General features: G+C 45.5%; 1 protein-coding gene across 3 annotated transcripts in view; it reads left to right on the top strand.

Annotated features, from left to right (window-relative positions):
* The window catches only part of NPC1 (NPC intracellular cholesterol transporter 1), a 43,489-nt gene that overhangs the window by 12,749 nt on the left and 10,238 nt on the right, over positions 1-20,502 (top strand). For all 3 annotated transcript variants that reach the window (XM_055559731.1, XM_055559733.1, XM_055559732.1), the window contains exons 4-14: positions 1,380-1,555; positions 4,140-4,307; positions 5,085-5,334; positions 7,053-7,126; positions 7,664-8,034; positions 9,245-9,471; positions 11,833-11,933; positions 14,129-14,231; positions 17,178-17,367; positions 18,191-18,373; positions 19,134-19,248. In XM_055559731.1, coding sequence (XP_055415706.1) covers positions 1,380-1,555; positions 4,140-4,307; positions 5,085-5,334; positions 7,053-7,126; positions 7,664-8,034; positions 9,245-9,471; positions 11,833-11,933; positions 14,129-14,231; positions 17,178-17,367; positions 18,191-18,373; positions 19,134-19,248 — 1,958 coding nt within the window. The remainder of the gene's footprint in view (positions 1-1,379; positions 1,556-4,139; positions 4,308-5,084; positions 5,335-7,052; positions 7,127-7,663; positions 8,035-9,244; positions 9,472-11,832; positions 11,934-14,128; positions 14,232-17,177; positions 17,368-18,190; positions 18,374-19,133; positions 19,249-20,502) is intronic.

Genomic DNA, 20,502 nt, shown 5'->3' on the forward strand with positions numbered 1-20,502 from the left:
CCCTCTGTATGTTCTGCCAGGACAACATACAATGTAGTAAATGATCTAATTAGAGCATTAGAGTTGAGACTCTAATCAAGCCAGTGTATCTTATGGAAGGAAATCTCATGGCTGTTGCTGGAGCCAGATTGAAGCTGTCATTCGGCCAAATACATTTATTTAGCATCTACTCTACGTGAGGCATTATGGGCATCTACATCAAAAGATAGCCAAGTATTTCCTGTGTCATCAGAGGTAGCAAAGCTTTATTTATAATAGCAATGAGATGCTAATACAGAATATTGTGCAGCTGTCCAAACTGATAACTGTAGAAGTTAAACAGAGTAACACGGAGAGACATTTGTAATATATGCAAAGTGGTAGGAAGCAGTGCACCCCAGGAGTGATTTCTGTTCAGGTGGTGTACTTGTCATTCCTGTCTGTCACAGTAAAGTGTGGGACTCCTGAAAGCAAGTCGATGTGTGTGTCTGCTCCTTCACTAGACGGGAGGCTTTTGTTTTATTTTTGGCCACACCATGCAGCGTGTGGGATCTTAGTTTAGTTCCCTGACCAGGGATAGAACCCATGCCCCTTAACATTGAAAGCGAGGAGTCTTAACCACCAGACCACCAGGAAAGTCCCACGAGACCGGCAGCTTTGAAGGCCGAGACCAGACTGTCCTCGTTCTGTGTCATGTGTGGTCATCTGGATGGGAGCAGATTGGAGGGCAGTCTTGATTGGTTGTGTTGCAAGAATGCAAGCCTGATGAAGCAATAGCTTTTGCAGATAACAGGGAACTAAAGGGGAAGACAGAGGTCTTCTGCCACATAACTGGTCAACATTAGAAGCTTCACAGCGGACAGCTTGTGGTTCTTATGAAAACCAGGTGCTTCTGAAATGTATGTAGCTGGCGAACACCACTGCTTTTCTTTTATCTTCTCTAATCCTGGGGAATCCTCTTGTGTTTAGAGACGGCCTAAGGTTATCTGGGGCTTGAAAGAGAGCCCTTCAGTAGGTTATGAGATGAAAGCACTAATGTGTAAATCTCCTTTTTCCCCTTTTTTATTCTCCATCAGAATGTCACCATGGTAGTCCTAAGTCCTTTTGGCTTCAAAATACAGGAAACATGACCAAATTATAAAGTGCAGGATTCAGAGAGCATTTGTTTCTTGAAATTACATCTGGGCAGCACAAATGTTAGTAATTAGGGTGGTTTTTAAAGATGTGTCTTTATTTTAACATGAGGTTTTAGGTTTGGAATTGCTGGGTTTAATATGTCCTCATGGTAATCCATTTGCCGATTTATAATAAATTTTAAATAGTCTTTGTGTATTTTAAATCATCTTTTTGCTGGCCCTGTTACCCACGAGATCATTCAAAATAGTTTGCTTTTTCTTTAGATGTCCATCCTGTTTTTATAACCTAGTGAACCTGTTTTGTGAGCTGACATGTAGCCCTCGACAAAGTCAGTTTCTGAACGTTACAGCAACTGAAGATTATGTTGATCCTACTACAAACCAGACGAAAACAAATGTAAAAGAATTACAGTACTATGTTGGAGAGAGTTTTGCCAATGGTAAGTAAACTTTTAAATTATCCCTCTTTTATATTTGATATCAGGACAGTGGATCAAGTTGTCCTGTCAGCTCTGTGAAAAAGGACAGTTTTCAGTTCTGTTAGCACTGAAATGCCAATGGAAATGTGAGTTGTTACTTCGCTTGTCTTCTGGGACTTGAGCTACAACCTATGAAACGATCTCCTTAAAGTATTTGCTTTAACTCTTTCCTAACTATAAGTTCCCTTATGGAAATTTTTAGTTTGTGCAAGTTTATTTCTATACATTTTAGGAACCATTTGGGCTTAGGTTCTGTTGGACATGAAATGCATAACTTCATGAGTTATTGCAAGACTGCAGAGATGCGGGGTGGAAGGGAGACCTAGTTGGCAGAGGAGAGATTTTGCCTGTGAAGAAACCAGTCACCATAAGGGAAAGTAAGCAGATGTGACAAACAGGAGAAAGGTGTCCCAGCAACTGAAGCTCATAGAGTCTGAAAAAGACCATGTCATGTTTGTTGAAAACAACTGAAATGAGAGTTCTGAAAGAGAAGGACCCTAGGGAAAGAAAATGAACAGATTAGAAACAGAACCAACTGGAAGATCCAGTTAATGAGAAATAGTCATGCAAGTGGATTAAAAGATAGATTAGATGCAGCTGAATAAAGAATGGGCCCCAAAACAATAAAATGAGAGAATAAGAATTCAGCAAAGCTGTTGACTATAAGAGCGACTATAGTCAATTACTATAATGATCAATTAAAAATGTAACCAAAAAAATTTAATAAAAAACTTGCACTTTGATGGACACCATCAAAAAGAGGCAGAAATATTTGCAAAGCATGTATTTAATGAAGGACTTGTGTCTAGGATATATAAAGAGCTCTGACAACTCAAAAAGAAAATAACCCAATTAAAAATGGGCAAAGAATCTGAGCAAACATTTTTCCAAGGATGTTATTTATACAAATAGTCAATAAGTTCATGAAAAGATGCTTAAAATCAGTCATCAGGAAAATGCAAATCAAAACCACAGCAAGGTACCACTTGACAGCCAATAGGGTGGCTGAAATAAAAAGACAAGTTCTGGCAGGTATGCAGAGAAATCGGAACCTTCATACACAGTTGGTGGGAATGTGAAACAGTGTAGTCACTTTGGAAAACAGTCTTGCAGTTCCTGGAGCAATTAAACATGGAGTTACCCATATGACCCAACAATTCCACTCACAAGAGAAATGAAAACATATGTTCATAATAGCCAAAAGGTGGCTGTATGAAACAACTCAGATATCCATCAACTGATACATACATAGATAAACAAAATGTGGTATATCCATATGATGGAATATTATTTGACCATAAAAAGAAATAAAATAAGGATCCATGCTGCAACATGGATAGACCTTGAAAACGTCATGCTAAGTGGTAGAAGCCGGTCACAAAAGACTATTCATGATTTCATTTATATGAAATGTCCAGAATAGGCAAATCTATAGACACAGAAGTAGATTAATAGTTGCTTAGGGCTTAAGGGGATGGGGAGATAAGGGAGCATTAGTTAAAGGTCCTGGGTTTCTTTCTTAAGGTGATGAAGACATTTTAGAATTGACTGTGGTGATGATTTCTCATATCTATGAATATGCTAAAAGCCATCAAGTTATAACTTTAAATTGGTGAATTGTATGTGAGTTATCTCAATAAATGTATAAAAAAAGGAATTTGTAACTAAATACAGCTCATTTTAAAAACTATAAAATCTGAATGACAGATAATCTTAAATGCAAGTACAGAAAAGGTGGAAATCACTTCAAAAGAATGACAATTGGAGATTTTCTGTCCAGCAAAGCTAGAGGCCCGAAAGCAGTGGGGTTATCACAGTTCTGAAAAAAACTATTGCGCTAGCTAATCTGCCTTTCAAGAGTGAGGGTAAAGCACAATGAATTTCTAAGTACCTCTCTAAAGTTTAGGGGAAGAAGGTTTTAGGAAGTTTCTAACAAGCAGGGACTGGCGATTGAATGTTAATATACTGGTGTACTGCAGTGCGTGGAGCACAAAGAATCAGACACGACTTAGCAACTAAACAACAACAAAGCAGAGCTTTGGTTTCTTACGTGCAGAGTGTCATTGACATTGCTAGTTCTTGTGTCTTTATGCATACTAAAAGCTCAGTTCATTCACAGGTGAACTCTGTCACGAAACCAGTTTTTACCCTGGAGGTTCCGTCATTCACCAGCGGTAGTTTCTTGGAGCGAGCTGCACTGGCTGAAGAGGCCCTGAGGGTCTTGCTTCTCCCTCCTTGGCCTTCAGTGTGCTCTTCCCTGCGCAGGGGTGACACTTCTCCAGGCCCCTGTGGACTGGGATGGCCACGCCTTGTCCTGCCTTTGATTTTAAGTTGCTTGGAATCTGGCCTAGCCTGTCGCTTGCAGGGTGACAAGCCAGTGTCAGAGGTGACCTCCGTTCCTTCCCTCAGTGGTTGCTGTCTAGACTCCCAGCCCCTGCCTGCAGTGTGTCTGGATTTCCACGTTCACACGTGAGAGGCCCCGTGTAAGCTCTCACCCGGTGAATTCCAGCAGCAGTTTCAGCCTTCTCCCTTCCTCCCCCACCAGCCATGTACAATGCCTGCCGGGATGTGGAGGCCCCCTCGAGCAACGAGAAGGCCCTGGGGCTGCTGTGCGGGCGCGAGGCCAGCGCCTGCAACGCTACCAACTGGATCGAGTACATGTTCAACAAGGACAATGGCCAGGCGCCCTTCACCATCACCCCCGTCTTTTCAGGTGGGGACAGAGACCCCCCCCACCCCCCAGGTTTGGTGTATTGAACTTAACGGTTTTTTTAAAGCCCAGGAACCCTAATGTGCAATAGGAAGATGAATTCAGATCAGGAGGTTTTGGAATTTCCTCCAGCAAGAGGTAGCTGGAGGGGTAACCCCTGGGTTATCAGGGGCTGGATGAGTGGGTGGAGAGGAAGAGTTGCCTTCAGGTGCTGATACATACTTGAAGGAATAAGTCATTTGTAAAAAAAAAAAAAGAGCCTTTTCAAAAAATAAAAGGGATAAATGACAAGGACCTGCTGTACAGCACAGGCAGCTCTGCTCAGTGTTACGTGGCAGCCTGGATGGGAGGGGAGTCTGAGGGAGAATGGGGACATGTGTCTGTATGGCTGAGTCCCTTTGCCTTTTACCTGAAACTGTAACACTGTTAATCGGCCATACTCCAGTACAAAATAAAAAAGGAGCCTTTTCAGAAGCTCTGCCTTAGTATTAAACTAGCTCCTCAGTGGAGATAAACATTTGATTGGAAGTTTACACTGAAATGTGGTGGACTTGAATGTTGGTGATGAACCCTGTGCCTAAAGTTATTGAGGTTAACTTAAAATTTTGGAGGACTAAATAGCAAAGCATAATGCGATCACCCAGAAACCTCCAGTCTTTCTTATTCTTCTGGTTGCATGACTTCTTTCAGTGTGCTTATCATTGGGTTAAAATATAATTTAGTACAACCCTTGTAATTAATTTTCTTTAATGGAGATTCTCAACACACTCCTTCCCACAGATCTTCCGACCCATGGGATGGAGCCCATGAACAATGCCACCAAGGGCTGTGACGAGTCGGTGGACGAGGTCACGGGGCCGTGCAGCTGCCAGGACTGCTTGGCCGTCTGCGGCCCCAAGCCCCAGCCCCCGCCCCCTCCCGTTCCCTGGAGAATCCTGGGTCTCGACGCCATGTACGTCATCATGTGGAGCACCTACATGGCTTTCCTGCTCGTGTTCTTTGGAGCGTTCTTTGCTGTGTGGTGCTACAGGTAATCTGTTTTGTTTCCCAGCCCCCCAGACAAGAAGAGCAAACTTAACCCAGTGGCACATCTAAGTTTTCACTTGGTAGACTTTGGTTCATTAGAATAAGAACAAAGATCTGCATTAATACAATTCCATGACTTGCTTATGTCCTGCAACTAGTCAACAATCAAAAGCCTATTTAGACATTGAGATGTTTAAAGTTAGTTTCATTGGTTTATTCAAAATGGCGTGTGATTTAAAAGACCCATTCTTTAACAGAAAGTCTACTGAGCCAGATCTGATTCAAATCCTTTTAAATGCGATACTGTAGTCCTTTTAGATACCTGCGTCTTGACTTAGGACAACAGGTTTATTTAAAACTTTGTCTTTTGAAATAATTGTAGACTTACTAAAAGGGTGCAGAAATAGTTTATTTATATCTCTACTGGCTTCCTCTAATGTTACCACTCACATCACCGATAGTATATAATTTAATCAAAACCATGAAAATAACATTGGTATACCATTATTAGTTAAACCACAGTCTTTTTTTAAGTTTTACCAGTTTTTCCTCTAAGGTTCTTCCTTTTTCTGTTTCAGGACCCCATGTCACATTCACTTCTTGTTTTGTTCGTCTCCTTCAATCCATGACAGTTGTTCATCTTTCCTTTTCTTTTATGACCTTGACACTTGTGAGGAGTGCTGGTCATTTATTTTGTAAAATGTACCCCGATTTGGTTTTATCTGATGTTTTCTCATGATTAGGTGGAGGTTTTTGACAACATCACAGACGTGACGTGTCTTTCTCAGTGTATCACGTCAACGGCTTATGATGCCAGTATGTCTCATCACTGGTGATATTAGCCTACATCATTTGGTTTAGAAGGTGTCTTCTGGGTTTCTCCACTGTTAAGCTACTATTCCTTCCTTTGGAGTTGATAAACGTCTTTTGGGAGCTGTGTTGAGACTGTGCTGATACCTCATTTCTCCTCAAACTGTCGTCCACTGACTTTAGCATCCATCCGTGGGTCTTCAGCACTTAACTCTTGTGGTTTTTGCCTAATGGGGACATTTTGTTTTCCTCATTCCTTCTCCATTTACTAACTGGACTTACTCTGTTATTCCTTCTCCCCTACTTACTTAACCAATATTTATTTAGTTATGTTTACATAATGGACTTAAAAAAAAAAGCAACTGTGATCTCTGTTTCGTACCATCATTTATGTTTTTGCTCAAATCTTCCCAATTTTGACCACTGGCAGCACCTTCTGCTGGCTGCTGTGTGTTTCTTAAGCATGCCCTCACCTTTCTTAAGCTTCTTCTTTTTCCTGGAATCACAGGATGTTTCAGTATTTTCCCTGCCCCAGCCCTAGAAGCACCCTCTTCTGCAAGGAGCCCTGGTTCCTTTCCCTGGAAAAGGGTGTTTAGAAACCAAGATCTCGGCACCAAATGTGCTCGTTGTTCCTGGAGTGTAGTGTTCACTGTGTTCTTAAAGGACCTAAAACTTTTAAATGTGAGTGAGGGCTACAAGGTGAAATTATCTTCTTAATACCTTCTTAAATTTTCCCCGGAGACTAGTGAGCAGAGAGGCCCGGAGCAAGGGAACTTAGGGAAAGGAAGGGACCAGTTAGGAAGGAAGCAAACAGGATGAGGAAATAAGCTTTTAATAGGGTTGTGGGACCGTCAAGAACAGTCTCATGATGCTGAAGTCCACTAACATGACTTATGTGCTTTTATCTTTCAGAAAACGGTATTTTGTCTCTGAGTTTACCCCCATTGATGGCAATATACCTTTCTCTATAAACGCCAGTGACAAAGGTAGGCACATTTGTACTTAAGTAAAAGGGTTGGCACCATTGGCAGGAGAGTGTTTCTTTCTTTAATGTTGACGCACCTCTTCCGGGAGCGGCACTGAGCTCGTGCTGGGGACACGGCTGTGATGGAGACAGAGTCCCTCTGTTTGCGGCACTGACAGCTGGAAATGGGGTGGTGGATGGGAATCGCCTGGTTCATAATATCTGTAGAGTGATCCTGGCCTGGGGTGAGAGCAGCGGGGCAGGAATAGTTGGAGGGAACTGCTTTGGCTGGAATGCTCAGAGCACTTGGCTTTTCAGAGGCTTATGTATGAGTTCTGTCCCTCTCGGGAAGGGGCTGGTGGTCACTGTGGGCAGGGCCACTTCTCCAGCAGACAGGTAGCTGGGTGGGGCCGGGGACGGTCTCATGCACGTCCCTGGGTGTCCCTGTGCGGCTGTGAGTCTCGCCGCATGCAGTGGTAGCTAACACTCGCCCTGTTCCGACTTTCAGGAGTGGCTTGGCTCTTAACCTTCACCCTCCCTTCCTCTCCTGCTCTTCCAGGGGGGCCAACCTGCTGTGACCCTCTGGGCGCCGCCTTCGAGGCCCATCTGCGGCGGTTCTTCGAACAGTGGGGCTCCTTCTGCGTGAGGCACCCCGGCTGTGTCGTGTTCTTCTCTGTGGCCTTCATCGCCGCCTGTTCCTCAGGCCTGGTGTTCATCCAGGTCACAACCGACCCGGTGGACCTCTGGTCGGCCCCCGGCAGTCAGGCGCGCCGGGAGAAGGAGTACTTTGACACGCACTTTGGGCCCTTCTTCCGCACCGAGCAGCTCATCATCAGGGCCCCCCACACCTCGCCGCACATATACGAGCCCTACCCCTCGGGAGCCGACGTGCCCTTCGGGCCTCCCCTTGCCGTAGACATTCTGCACCAGGTAATTGGCTCTTGGCAGAAGCCACTTCCCAGGAACCCGGCACCGGGCTAGCTTTTGACCAGTTCACTTGATGTGGGTTTCGGGCTGAGTGTGATGGTTTATCTAGTAAACCTTAATGATAAGACACTTTTCACTTACTTTCAAAAAAGTGATCAGTGTTGAACTTAATGAAAAATTTACTGTAGACCACTTTTGTATTTATTTCATACAGAAGGTCTTGCTTGAAATTGAGAAGAGCATGTTTCTATTGAAACAATGTATTTATTAATATATTCACCTTAGGAACTTAATAATTTTTTTTCCGATAGTAATTGAAAAGTAATACACCAGGATCCAAAGGGATAAAACTTCTTGTGTGGTCCTGGAGACCTTGGAGGGGCTGCTGGGTCACTGCGGACTACCCCCCGCCCCCACCCCGCAACTGCAGGAATGACCTTGTCACTGCCTGAATGTGGACTCCTGGCTTGCGTTTGGAATAAGATCCACCCCTTGCTCCCACAGAGTCCTTTAAATCTGTCCATCTTCCCTTCCCACACTCGCCCTGGAGAGCGATCTGTAAATTAACTGCCTCCCACTTATTTCTTACTGAACAGTTGTACATTTGCATACTTTTTCCTCTCAACATTGCTCTTGCCCTACAGAATGTCTGATAGCTTGAGAAAACATCAGCATGTTCCCAAGAGTCTAATAGAATCTTTTGCACCCATTGACCATTGCTTTCTCCCAGCTTGTTGCAAAAGGTGCACACGTTGTCATTTACCTCCTGCAGTGTATTTGTATTCTTTACTAGAAAATAACAGGAATATACGTAAATAAGCATAGTATGGAGCGAGGTGGTGGTTGCTGGGGATGGGAGGGCCTGTCAGGAAGACCCAGCAGATGACCCTGGGCTCCCCTTCGTGGTCACTGTTTCTCCAGGTGGGAGGGCACATGTTGGTGTGTCCTGCACTGGGATGTGGCCTGCCATGGTGTCCCCTCCCCCTCTCAATGAGTGCCCCAGTTTGCTGATCCTCAGCAAAATTATAGTAAACTTAAAAATATTTTCATCCTCATTTATCTCAGTCTTCTGCCCTGTCTCAGGAAGGAATTTCCCCAAAGACTCTTTTATCTTCTAACCACCACCCCCCACCAGAGCAGTAAGAGTTAATCAGCATCTGACGGAAAACCGATGTATTTCTGGCTTTGTTTATTTTAAAAAATCCTCTTTCAGGTCCTTGACTTACAAACCGCCATCGAGAGCATCAGTGCTTCTTACAACAATGAGACTGTGACCCTGCGGGACATCTGCGTGGCGCCCCTCTCGCCATACAACCAGAACTGCACCATCCTGAGTGTGCTGAACTACTTCCAGAACAGCCACTCCGTGCTGGACCATCAAGTCGGGGATGACTTCTTCGTGTACGCAGATTACCACACGCACTTCCTCTACTGCGTCCGGTACGTGGCGGGGGTGGTCCTTCCTCCGTCCCTCCAGCAGGTGACAGCTGCCGTGGCCACACACCGCTGTAGGTGCTAGAGCCCCGGCAGGGAGCAAACAGCGGGACCCTCAGGGTGAAGCGATACTCGGCCTGATGCCAGGTCAAGGCAGCGCCAGGTCCAGGCGATGCCATGGGAGAAGGAAGCGGGGCGAGGGTGAGCTTGCAGGGGAGGTGCCATTCCAAGTGCAGCGGAGGGGAACAGAGGGAGCCTGTGAGAGTTGGGGAAAAGCTTTCCAAGTAGATGGGCAGCAGGTGCAAAGGCCCTGAGGTCGAGTGTTCACCATGTGTCATCGAGGTACCTCCCAGCCCCTGACTCCCTCCCAGCTGGATTACACCTAGTTGGATCTGCCACACCACCCCAAGCATTTCTGAGCTGGTTTCTTGGTGAAAAGACAGAAGCCTCTAACTCCTTTTCTTATCTTTCAAGTATAAATTGATTTCACAACACTGACTTTTCAAAACGTGTGGCGTCCCCTTGAGGAGTGGGGGCCGGATTGCGGTTCAGTTTAGATGGGAGAACGCTGAGGTTGCTTCGCATCAGAGGCTTGTCTGGCTATACAGGCCAGCGTGTGGTTTGAGTTAGTCACAGAGAAGCCGCACGGGGTGACCTGTGAGGTGACCTTTAGGCCTGCCCTGTGGCAGGAAGAGCGCTCGCTTCTCTGCCCTCCCTAGACGCCGTCACTTGGCCTGACCTGGCCCACAGAAAGTTGTTCAGCCACTGAGACAACCGCTGTGGCTGTTCGTTTGTTACAGAAGCAGAGAGATTGCTCCCCGTCACCTTTGAACGTGCTGCTCGATTAACCACGTCTCCACAGCCAAGTGCTCTGACTTCTGGCCCAGTTCAGTGACCTGAGGTTCCGTCTGTTCTTGTTACTGGAGTGTGGCTGACTCTAGGCGCTTCTGCTGTTTACTGTCTTCAGGCGGTCACCTCTATAAACACGAGCCTGTGAAGCAATAAGTGTAGCCCATGTACCCCCAAACCAGCGTTCTCTGAAGGGCAGGTAGTACAGGGCAGCCAGGGGCAGTTAGAAAAAAAAACGTTTAGTATTATATAACTTTAATATTTAAATAAAAAAGTTATTTATTTTACAAAATAAAACGGAATTTTGGCAGCAGGGGAGATGGGTGTATTATCCAAGGGGAGCACGGTTTGCCCAGGTGTGGAAACACGACTGGGAGCATCCCCTCTCCTGCAAGGCAGGCTCTGTGTGGTCTGTGGTCACGCCTGTGCATCTCTAGCTTTCAGCTCCCTCCTCACCTTCCAGCTTTCTCTGGGCTTGTCCTCTGGAGGGAGGCCCTGCTGGAGCCCGGCCAGCCCAGAACCACTCACAGGCCTCCTGCGTTCCCTGGTTAATACCCGCATCAACACCTACCACTTATGGGCTCCCCGGACTCTTCCTCACATGACTCTGCGGATGTTAACTTCGCGATGAGCTCTCAAGCCTGCGATGTGGTGGCATAGCCCCACGTGTGTGGGTGGACAGGACCCAGCTTCTGGCTGCAACCCTGTAGCCTGTTAGCCCTGAGCATTGACCTGACCTTCCACGGCCCGAGTCCGTCCCCTGGCACTGAAGGGCGGTGGTTTAGATTATCCATGAGGACCTTCATGTGTGCCCAGAGTCCAGCTGACATCTGTCCTGAAACGCTGGTTGTCTCTCTGTCTGCCCTGCAGTGTTGGCATCGCTGCCTGGTCTCCAGACCTCTCTCTGCTTTGCCACTGAGTTATGTTTGCCAAACAGTTCTTGATCTCCCTTTCCTTTGATTGTTCCCAGGTGCCGACAGAATAAAAACCCCAACCACTGGTCAAGACGCGTACCCCTTCCTTCCATTGCTTCCCTCTTTCTTCCCAGCCCCATCCCCTCCTTGGGAGGCCCCCATCATGGGTACCCCACGCACAGACCCAGGACTTCCTGTGGTCTCTCAGGCCACTGTCTGTTCTCTTCTTTCCTCATGCTCTTTTCTTCTCTTCCTGCTGGTATGGTGCCTGGAAGCCTTCACCTCCTCCTGTGCAGGTGAATTCCCCCTCCTCCTCAGAGACCGGGTCTGTACATAAAGTTCTCTTTATAGTGTCAGCTTTCACCATGTATTAGCAGCTCCCTCCTCTGTGCACCAGCTGATGTTAGCCACATCTCACTATATTTACCTGCCTCTCTCTCTGCGACTCTCAGCTCCCCAAAGCAAATACTGAACTGGATCATTCACCCAAGGGGACCTCAGGCCCACATTCTTAATCAGCCTCGTGACTGTTGTGTAAACATCTGGGTCTCTGTGATGTGTACAGGTTGTTCTAACTGGAAGGTGTTCTCTGAATTCCTGGCAGGGCTCCTGCTTCCCTGAATGACACCAGTTTGCTCCACGATCCTTGCCTGGGGACGTTTGGTGGCCCAGTGTTCCCATGGCTTGTGCTTGGAGGCTACGATGGTAAGTGAGAGAAGCTTTTACTCTTCTTACTGGATAAAGCAGTCTTGGTTCTGTCATTAACACTGAGGTGGTAATTATGAGGATTTCCTCAAACACTCATTAATTACCCAATATACTGCATCCCAGATACCATATCTCCTTTGGCTTTCGGTTTTATCCTGCAGGAAGAAGTGGTTTTTCGCCATTTTTAGGTTACTTTCTGGGAAGCTGTCAACAGCTAAGGACATTTTCCCAGAACAGCGTCACTGTTAAATCCACATAATATGTTGCTCAGTCTCAAGTTCATGGGACCCTTGAAACTCATCAAGAGAGCCCCCAACAAGTCCATGGACCTTGGGTTAAGGACATCAGTAATGGAGGAGAGACATGTGAGATATAGGGGGAAAGAAAACAGATTTTTTTTTTCCTTCTAAACCAGTTGGTTAAGGAGTCAGACACTTCCAGTGGGAGGAGCAGCGGGGCTTTGCTTAGATGACTCCAGGTAGATGGGGCAATAACTCACGTGGCGGCTTTGGCTTCTGAAGCCTAATTATAAGCAGCTCAATAGGTTTTTCTCCAGCCGGTCGAAGAGGCCAGATGTTCTTCTCATCTGGTAGGAAGGGAGAGGTTGTAAAGTAATTTTTAGATGGAGAAGGCATTTCTAAGCAGGACACACAATGCGAAGCCACAAAAGGAAACCCTGATGAGTTTGTGTGAGATTTTCAAGTTCCCGTGTAGAGAACAAACATAAAATTTTAAGAAACCAAACAAATGGCCAACTGGAGCAGAAAAAAAGTTAGTATACATAACAGTGTTTCCTTAATACATAGAGAGCTCTTGAGGAAAAAAGACAAGGTCAGCCCCCCAAAAGAAGTGGGCAGAGCCGTGTGCATGTTAATAAGAGAAGAAGTACAAAGGGCTTTTAATTATATGGAGAAAATGCTGAACCTTACTCAAGCTAGTGAAACACCTCTCACTTCAGCCTTTTACATAACAACAGATTAGCAAAGATCTAAAGTCAAAGCGTTAGTCACTCAGTGGAGTCCAACTCTGAAACCCCATGGACTGTTGTAGCCTGCTAGGCTCCTCTGTCTATGGGTTTTCCCAGGCAAGAATGCTGGAGTGAGTTGCCATTTCCTCCTCCAGGGGATCTTCCCTACTCAGGGCTTGAACCTGGTTTCTTGCCTTGCAGGCAGAGTCTTTACAGTCTGATGGGCTTCCGTGGTGGCTCAGATGGTAAAGCAGAGACCTGAGAATTTGACAAAACGCTGTGTGCATGAAACCCTGCCATGGGCAAACTGCATTTTGGTGGGAGTGTAAATGGTTCTAGAATATAAGCGCTAGGAAGGTTGAGATTTTTAACCTCTGTTGCTCATTAATGTATCCACAGTCCCTAAAATAACACGGGCACACAGTAGGTCTCAGCAAATACTCTGTTGAATAAAGAAATGAAAAGCAGGATGGCATTTTTGGAAGGCAGTTTGGGAGATCCATCCAAACTAAAAATGTACATTTTTTTTTTTTTTTTTTGGATTCTAAGTACTTGTAAGATTTGATCCTACAAATATGGATTTTATGTGTTAGAAATATCCGGTTAATTTTTGTAGTAATTCTACTTATAACCAAAAAAAAAAAAACTTGCAAAGATATCCATCAACTGGAGTGGAGTTAAACTGTACTAGAAAACATCATAAGCAGAAACAAGAATAAGGAAGTGCTGTGTCTGTTAAAGCAGCATTCTCAGGATATGAGTTTAAAGGCAGCATTTGCAGAAGGGTGTGTTACTATTTATGTGAACAGGAAGGCAAGGGGAAGCCCATGCTTGTGCGTGTGGACTGCGGCTGGTAGGGGCCGCAGCCGTCATGGTGTGAGGAGGAGAGCTAAGACACAGATGGGGACGGAGGGAAAAGAGGCTTTCCCCCGAACACCTTTCCGCTTTGTTTGAAATCGTCACCCAGCACGTGCTGCGTAGTCATGATGATGGAATGACAACTGCGTCTACGTTTGCTCGAGAGTCCCCTTTTCTCCCTAGCTGAACTACACAAGCACCAGGTCAGGTGACCTCCCATTTTGTTCCACAAGCTCAGGCATGTTTAAGCTTCAGCTCCATGAGAAACCGGGCACCTAGCCAGCTTGTGATTTTTCCCCTCCTCGTATTGATCTGGTTTTCTGCACGCTTGTAATCTGCTTTTTAATGTCACCTTTTTCCTTTCTAGATCAAAACTACAATAACGCCACAGCCCTTGTGATCACCTTTCCTGTCAATAATTACTATAACGATACAGAGAAGCTCCAGAGGGCCCAGGCCTGGGAAAGAGAGTGAGTTGCTCACAGGGTCGGTAAACCAGCTGCTCTTCTCACGGGAAGGTGGACGCTAGCAGAAAGCATTTATATGATGTTCAACTAAATTAACCAACATCAGATCTAAGTCATGCCATTTTTTTCACTTGGTTCTAGTGATGCTGTGAAAACAAAAAATCTGTAAATAAATTTAGTTGTAAACATTCTTTAAATACATAGTCCTGCAACAGGAATGTACAAGTATCTATGCAGAATGCTCCTTGTGTTATGTTCTAACAGCAAAACCTGGGAGTAAGCTAAATGTGTATTCATAAGGAGAAGTATAGTAGAATGTTATGCCATCATTAAAGATAGTGAGGTAAGTATTAATAAATGGTTCAAGAATTATTAAATAAAAACTGTGGTCAGCATGTTTGGGCAAATATATGTCATGCATGCTGTCCACACCTAGAAAGGATATCTAGTGAGGGACCCAGGAACCGGTTAGCTGTGATGTAACCTCTGAAGAAGGGGGACGGGGGCCCAGGAGAATGGGACACTGAACAGCTTTGTTGGGATATTCGTATACCATACAATTTACCCATTCGAAGTGTATAGTTGAGTAGCTTTTAGTATTTTCACCGATGTGTGCAGACATCACCATGGTCAATTTTAGAGCATTTTCTTGACCACAGACAGAAATCCCATCTCCTGTAGCAGTTTCCCTCCTAACGCCCGGCCCTACATAACCCTCAGTCTACTTTCTGTCTCCATCAATTTTCCTGTTCCAGACTTTTATATGGATGGAATTACATACAAGGGCTTTCTGATCTGGCTTCGTTCACTTGGAAAAACGTTTTCAAGGTTCATCCAAGTTGCAGCATGTGTGAACACTTTATTCTTTTTTATGGCAGAAGATCATTCCATCCTATAGATAGACCACATTTTGTTTACCCACTCATCAGCTGATGAACGTGTGTGTTGTTTCTCGGAAAGTTATTCAATTGTGTCTGATCTTTGTGACCCCATGGACTGCAGCCTGCCAGGCTCCCCTGTCCATGGGATCCTTCAGGTCAGTTCTCCAATTCTCCAGTGGAGTGGGTAGCCATTGCCTTCTCTAGGGGATCTTCCTGACCCAGGGTTTGAACATGGGTCTCCCTGCATTGCAAGCAGATTCTTTACTGCCACCTTTGACCATTAGGAATAATGCTATAAGCATTCACATGCAAGTTTTTGTGTGAACATGCCTCCATTTCTCTCTTTGTGTGAATGTGTTTTCCTCTCTCTTGGTTTGTATACACCTAGGAGTAGACTTGCTTGGTCATATGGTAACCCTGAGGAGCTGCCAGACTTTTTTTCCAAACTGACTGCCCCAGTGGATCTTCCCTTGTGGTCCAGTGATTTAGACTGCCCTCCCACGGGTTAGGGAACTAAGATCCCCGATGCTGTGCAGTGCAGCCAAAAAACCAAATGACTGCACCATTCTCCATTCCCACCGGCATGTAGGGAGCATTCACATTTTCCACCCCCCGACAGCACTTGTTATTATTTGACTTTTTTGGTTCTAGCTATCCCAGTGGGTATGAACTGATATCTCATTGCAGTTGTTTATTTTTTGTCCACACTGTGCAGCTTATGGGATCTTTGTTCCCCAGCCAGGGCTTGAACCTGGGCCTGGCTGCGAAAGCACGAAGTCCTCAGCACGGGACCACCAGGGAATTCCCTCACTGCAGTTCTGATTTGCATTTCCCTGGTGACTAATGAATTCGAATACCTCTTCATGCACTGATTGCCCATTTGTATTAACTTTCTTGGAGAAATGTTTATTCATATCGTTTGCCCATTTTTTGACTGGGTTGTTTATGTTTTTATTATCGAATTAGAAGAATTCTTAAATATTCTGTAAATCCTTTATCAGATCTATGACTTCCAAATACCTTCTCCTTTTCTCTGGTCTGTGTTTTTGCTTTCTTAATGGCGTCTTCTGAAACAGAAAAGGTTTTAATTTTTATAAAGTCCAATTCATCTGTCTTCTCTTTTGTTACTCATAGTTTTAGTGTCATAGCTAAGAAACCATGTCATAACCCAGGGACCTGGAAGTTTACACCTATGTATTCATCTGACAGTCATATGGTTTTAGCTCTTACATTTAGGTCTTTGATCCATTGAGTTCTTTGTATATGATATGAGGTAAGGGCTCAACTGCATTCATTTGCATATGCATGTCCAGTTGTCCCATGCCATTTGTTGAAAAGATTATTCTTTCCCCTCGTTGATAGTCTTGCCACCTTTATTGAAAATTAGGTGAAAATACTTGGCGTATTTCTGGACTCTTAGTTCTGATCCTTTGTCCTGTATGCCTGTCCTTATGCTGGTAACCATACTGTCTTGATTACTGTTGGTTTGTAGTAAGTTTGAAATTATGGAGCGTGAATTCTCCTACTTTGTTCTTCTTGAAAAACATTTTGGCTGTTCTGACTCCAGTGTTCTTGCCTGGAGATTCCCAGGGACGGCGGAGCCTGGTGGGCTGCCGTCTCTGGGGTCACACAGAGTCGGACACGACTGAGTGACTTAGCAGCAGCAGCAGCAGGCCCCGTGCAATTCCATAAGAATTTTAGAGTCCATTTGTCTTTCTATAAAGAAGTCAGCTAGGATACTGATAGGGATTGTATTGACTCTGAGATCAATTTAAAAAATTTTTGTTCCATGAGCATATATCTATATTATAATACACTGCACTTAGAAATCATTTTTAGTAAAAAATGAAATGAGACTATGAAGCAGTTTTTAAACTTGGTCCCAACTTGTTTTAAATGGTAGAAAACTCAGCATATCTGGAACTTTGTCATCTGGCGAGTATAGAAAGTTCTCATGAGGGAGAAGGGTTAAGTGTGGCTTTGGGGTTGTAAAAGTTAGGAAGAAGTTCCTCACTTAGCTGTCACTCAGTTTTTAACTAACAGAATAAAATTTTGCTTACCCTTTTAGGTTCATTAATTTTGTGAAAAACTACGAGAATCCAAATCTGACCATTTCTTTTAAGGCTGAACGAAGCATTGAAGATGAACTAAACCGTGAAAGTAACAGTGACGTGTTCACTGTTCTCATCAGCTATGGCGTCATGTTTTTATATATTTCCTTAGCCTTGGGGCATATCAAAAGCTGTCGCAGGCTTCTGGTAAGTGGGGTGTGTATGTATATATATGTGTGTGTGTGTGTGTGTGTGTTAGAAATGGCAGTACACAGCATGATGTCATGTTTTTGCCTCTAAGGCAATGGCACCCACTCCAGTACTCTTGCCTGGAAAACCCCATGGATGGAGGAGCCTGGTAGGCTGCAGTCCATGGGGTCGCTAAGAGTCGGACACGACTGAGCGACTTCACTTTCACTTTTCACTTTCGTGAATTGGAGAAGGAATTGGCAACCCACTCCAGTGTTCTTGCCTGGAGAATCCCAGGGACGGGGGAGCCTGGTGGGCTGCTGTCTATGGGGTCGCACAGAGTCGGACACAACTGAAGCGACTTAGCAGCAGCAGCAGCAATCCTAGTTCATTATGTTCAAAACTGCCTTAAATTGTCCTGTGCTTTTTTTGTTTTTTGGCCATACGACTCGGCATGTGGCATTTGGGGTCTTCGTTCCCTGACCATACCCCCTGCAATGGAATCATGGAGTCCTAACTGGAAGTTGTCAGTGTTTTAACTGTCACATTTTCTGCTTCCTGCCCTTGTTTTCTTTATTTCCAAATTTTTATCTTCAACTTAAAATTTATTTCACCTAATTCATTTTTTCCCCCCCTAATTTGCCATCACCTAAGAATGTAGGCTCATGAAATATGTGGCTCGGGAAGACCTAGACAACCGTTCATGTCTTCTCTCAAACCTTGAACTATACGTTTAAATCTGGATGGGCAGTAAGCATGTAAAAAGGTGAAAGCGAGGACCTATTAGGAACAGGACAGAAAACACTATAAATGATGATTTATGTCTTTGTGGTATCTCCAGGTGGATTCGAAAATCTCCCTGGGCATTGCCGGTGTCCTGATTGTGTTGAGCTCAGTGGCCTGCTCCTTGGGCATCTTCAGCTACATCGGGGTCCCCCTCACCCTCATTGTGATAGAAGTCATCCCATTCCTCGTGTTGGCTGTGGGGGTGGACAACATCTTCATCCTGGTCCAGACCTACCAGGTACGTCTCAGAGCCTCACAGCGTCTGGCCAGGTACGAGGCTCCCCGTGCACGCATGCTGGCTCCACGCAGGGTACCTGTGAGCGGGACACGTGGAGGCTTCATTTCCATGCCTCTGAGTGCGTGCGTATTGGTGCTTGTTCTGGATCCTCTGAGACCAGGAAGTATAAGACCCTTCTCTTTGCTTGGTGGCATAGATACAAAGTGAGAATTTAGTTTTAAATACATGCAGCCTGTGTGCAAAAAGTGCTAATACACTTGTGGAAAATATTTTTGGCACAGCAGCTATTAAAATGATTCAACATAGTGTAGAAGAAGGAAGGACTTGAAAAAGTGCTATTAAAAGGCAAAAGGTCACCATACGACCCTGATATAGAAGATGCTGTCAGTCCGTTGGTTCTCCCAGGGTCCCTGTCCTGCAGGCCTTACCTGGGCAGAGGCCCCATGGCACTTAGGAGTGTTGTTTAAAGGTTCAGCCACTTGCAGCCTATGTTGCATGTATTTTCCTGATAACCTGATTCAATCCTTCCCTTAGCGTCTCACCTGTTCCCTTGGCTCCGGGCTTCAGAAATACCCTGAATGAATCAACATGAAAAGTTTGGGGTTTGCACCTCTTTATTGTATAAGGTTTATAAAAAAGTAGACGCTGCCAGTCATTTTTCCTTACCATCAAGCTAACACAAGGCAGCCAAGAAGCAAAGAGGTGGCATTGTAATTGAGAAATGTGAATGTTGCATGTTTCACTTTTTTTTATTTTTAAGAGAGATGAACGTCTTCAAGGGGAAACCCTGGACCAACAGGTGGGCCGGGTCCTGGGAGAAGTGGCTCCCAGCATGTTCCTCTCGTCCTTCGCAGAGACAGTAGCGTTTTTCTTAGGTAATTACTCTTAGAATTCGGCCAGCTCTGTGGTGTACTGAGCCTGGGTATATCAGAATGCCCCTCTGCGTTCCTCCTTTGTTAAGCTGTATTCTGTAATTATAAACTATCAGAGTGGACCATGAAGAGGATCCATGGCAGTAACTTGGGCACCATTAGCATGCATCTTCTCTCAAACGTTGTTTCGGGATGGTGTTGATACCTAGGGCTCCTGCCCTTTCCCCTTTTGGGCAGCGCTGGTGAGTGCTGGGATTTGAAAATAGCAGCCTTGCACAGCCACAAGTCCTCCCAGCATAGTGCTCCCAGCAGCAACTCCACAGTCACAGGAATAAGCCCTCGAGGTGTGTACCCCTGTTCCTGAGGGTGGTCTTCCTCCTCAGCACACTCGGTTCACGGGGAAGCACCCTTGTGACTGAGCAGAGGGTCTCGAATCTTCCTTCTGGACAAGGAGCCACGAGCTGGAACACAACCCAGCGTTCCTGTCTTCTTTCACGTGGAGAAATCCAGTGGGCCCCTCCCTGCCCCATGTCTGGTGTGTAGTAAGAGAACACTGGCTACGTCCTCTGCACAGGACGCCGGCTAGGATTGCCCCGTAAGTCCAGGGAAGACACACGGCCTGTGGTCACAAGTGGAAAAGTCTCCAGGGGCCGCAGGACGCCTTACAAGGGGCGGCGGGAGGGATGGCGCGCGGCCTTTGGACTCCTGCGCCACTGGGGCACGTCCTCCTCCACTCCACGAAGCAGCGCACCGTGGGGCCTGTGGCCCTGTGGCTCCTTCTGATGGATGCGGGTGCCAAAAAGTTACTTCCTTTCTTTCTATGATGAGAAAACCAGCCAAGCAGCTGACCCTGGGGTTTAAGGTTGGAGTGACTTTGTGAGAACAGGAGGAGTTGGCGGTGGGTGGAGGGGACCCCATGGCTCCCGTTTATAAGAGGCCAGCCTGGTGCTGCCAGGTTCAGTTTTCTTCTCAAGCAACGTTGTGAATCTGGAGTTTTGTTTTTTTTTCCCACTCAAATGACACTGTGACTCTCATTGTTAAATATTGGCTCCTTATGTTTTTTTAAATGTTTTAAAATTCTGATATTGGAAATGGCAGCCCACTCCAGTATTCTTACCTGGAGAATCCCACAGACAGAGGAGCCTGGCGGGCTGCAGTCCATGAGGTTGCAAAGAGCTGGACACAACTGAGCAACTGCACATACACACAGCACACACACAAAATGGGTTGATACATGTGTGGCCCGTGGGCGGCCAG

Source organism: Bubalus kerabau, chromosome 21 (assembly GCF_029407905.1).
Source record: "Bubalus kerabau isolate K-KA32 ecotype Philippines breed swamp buffalo chromosome 21, PCC_UOA_SB_1v2, whole genome shotgun sequence".
Classification (NCBI taxonomy): Eukaryota; Metazoa; Chordata; class Mammalia; order Artiodactyla; family Bovidae; genus Bubalus; species Bubalus kerabau.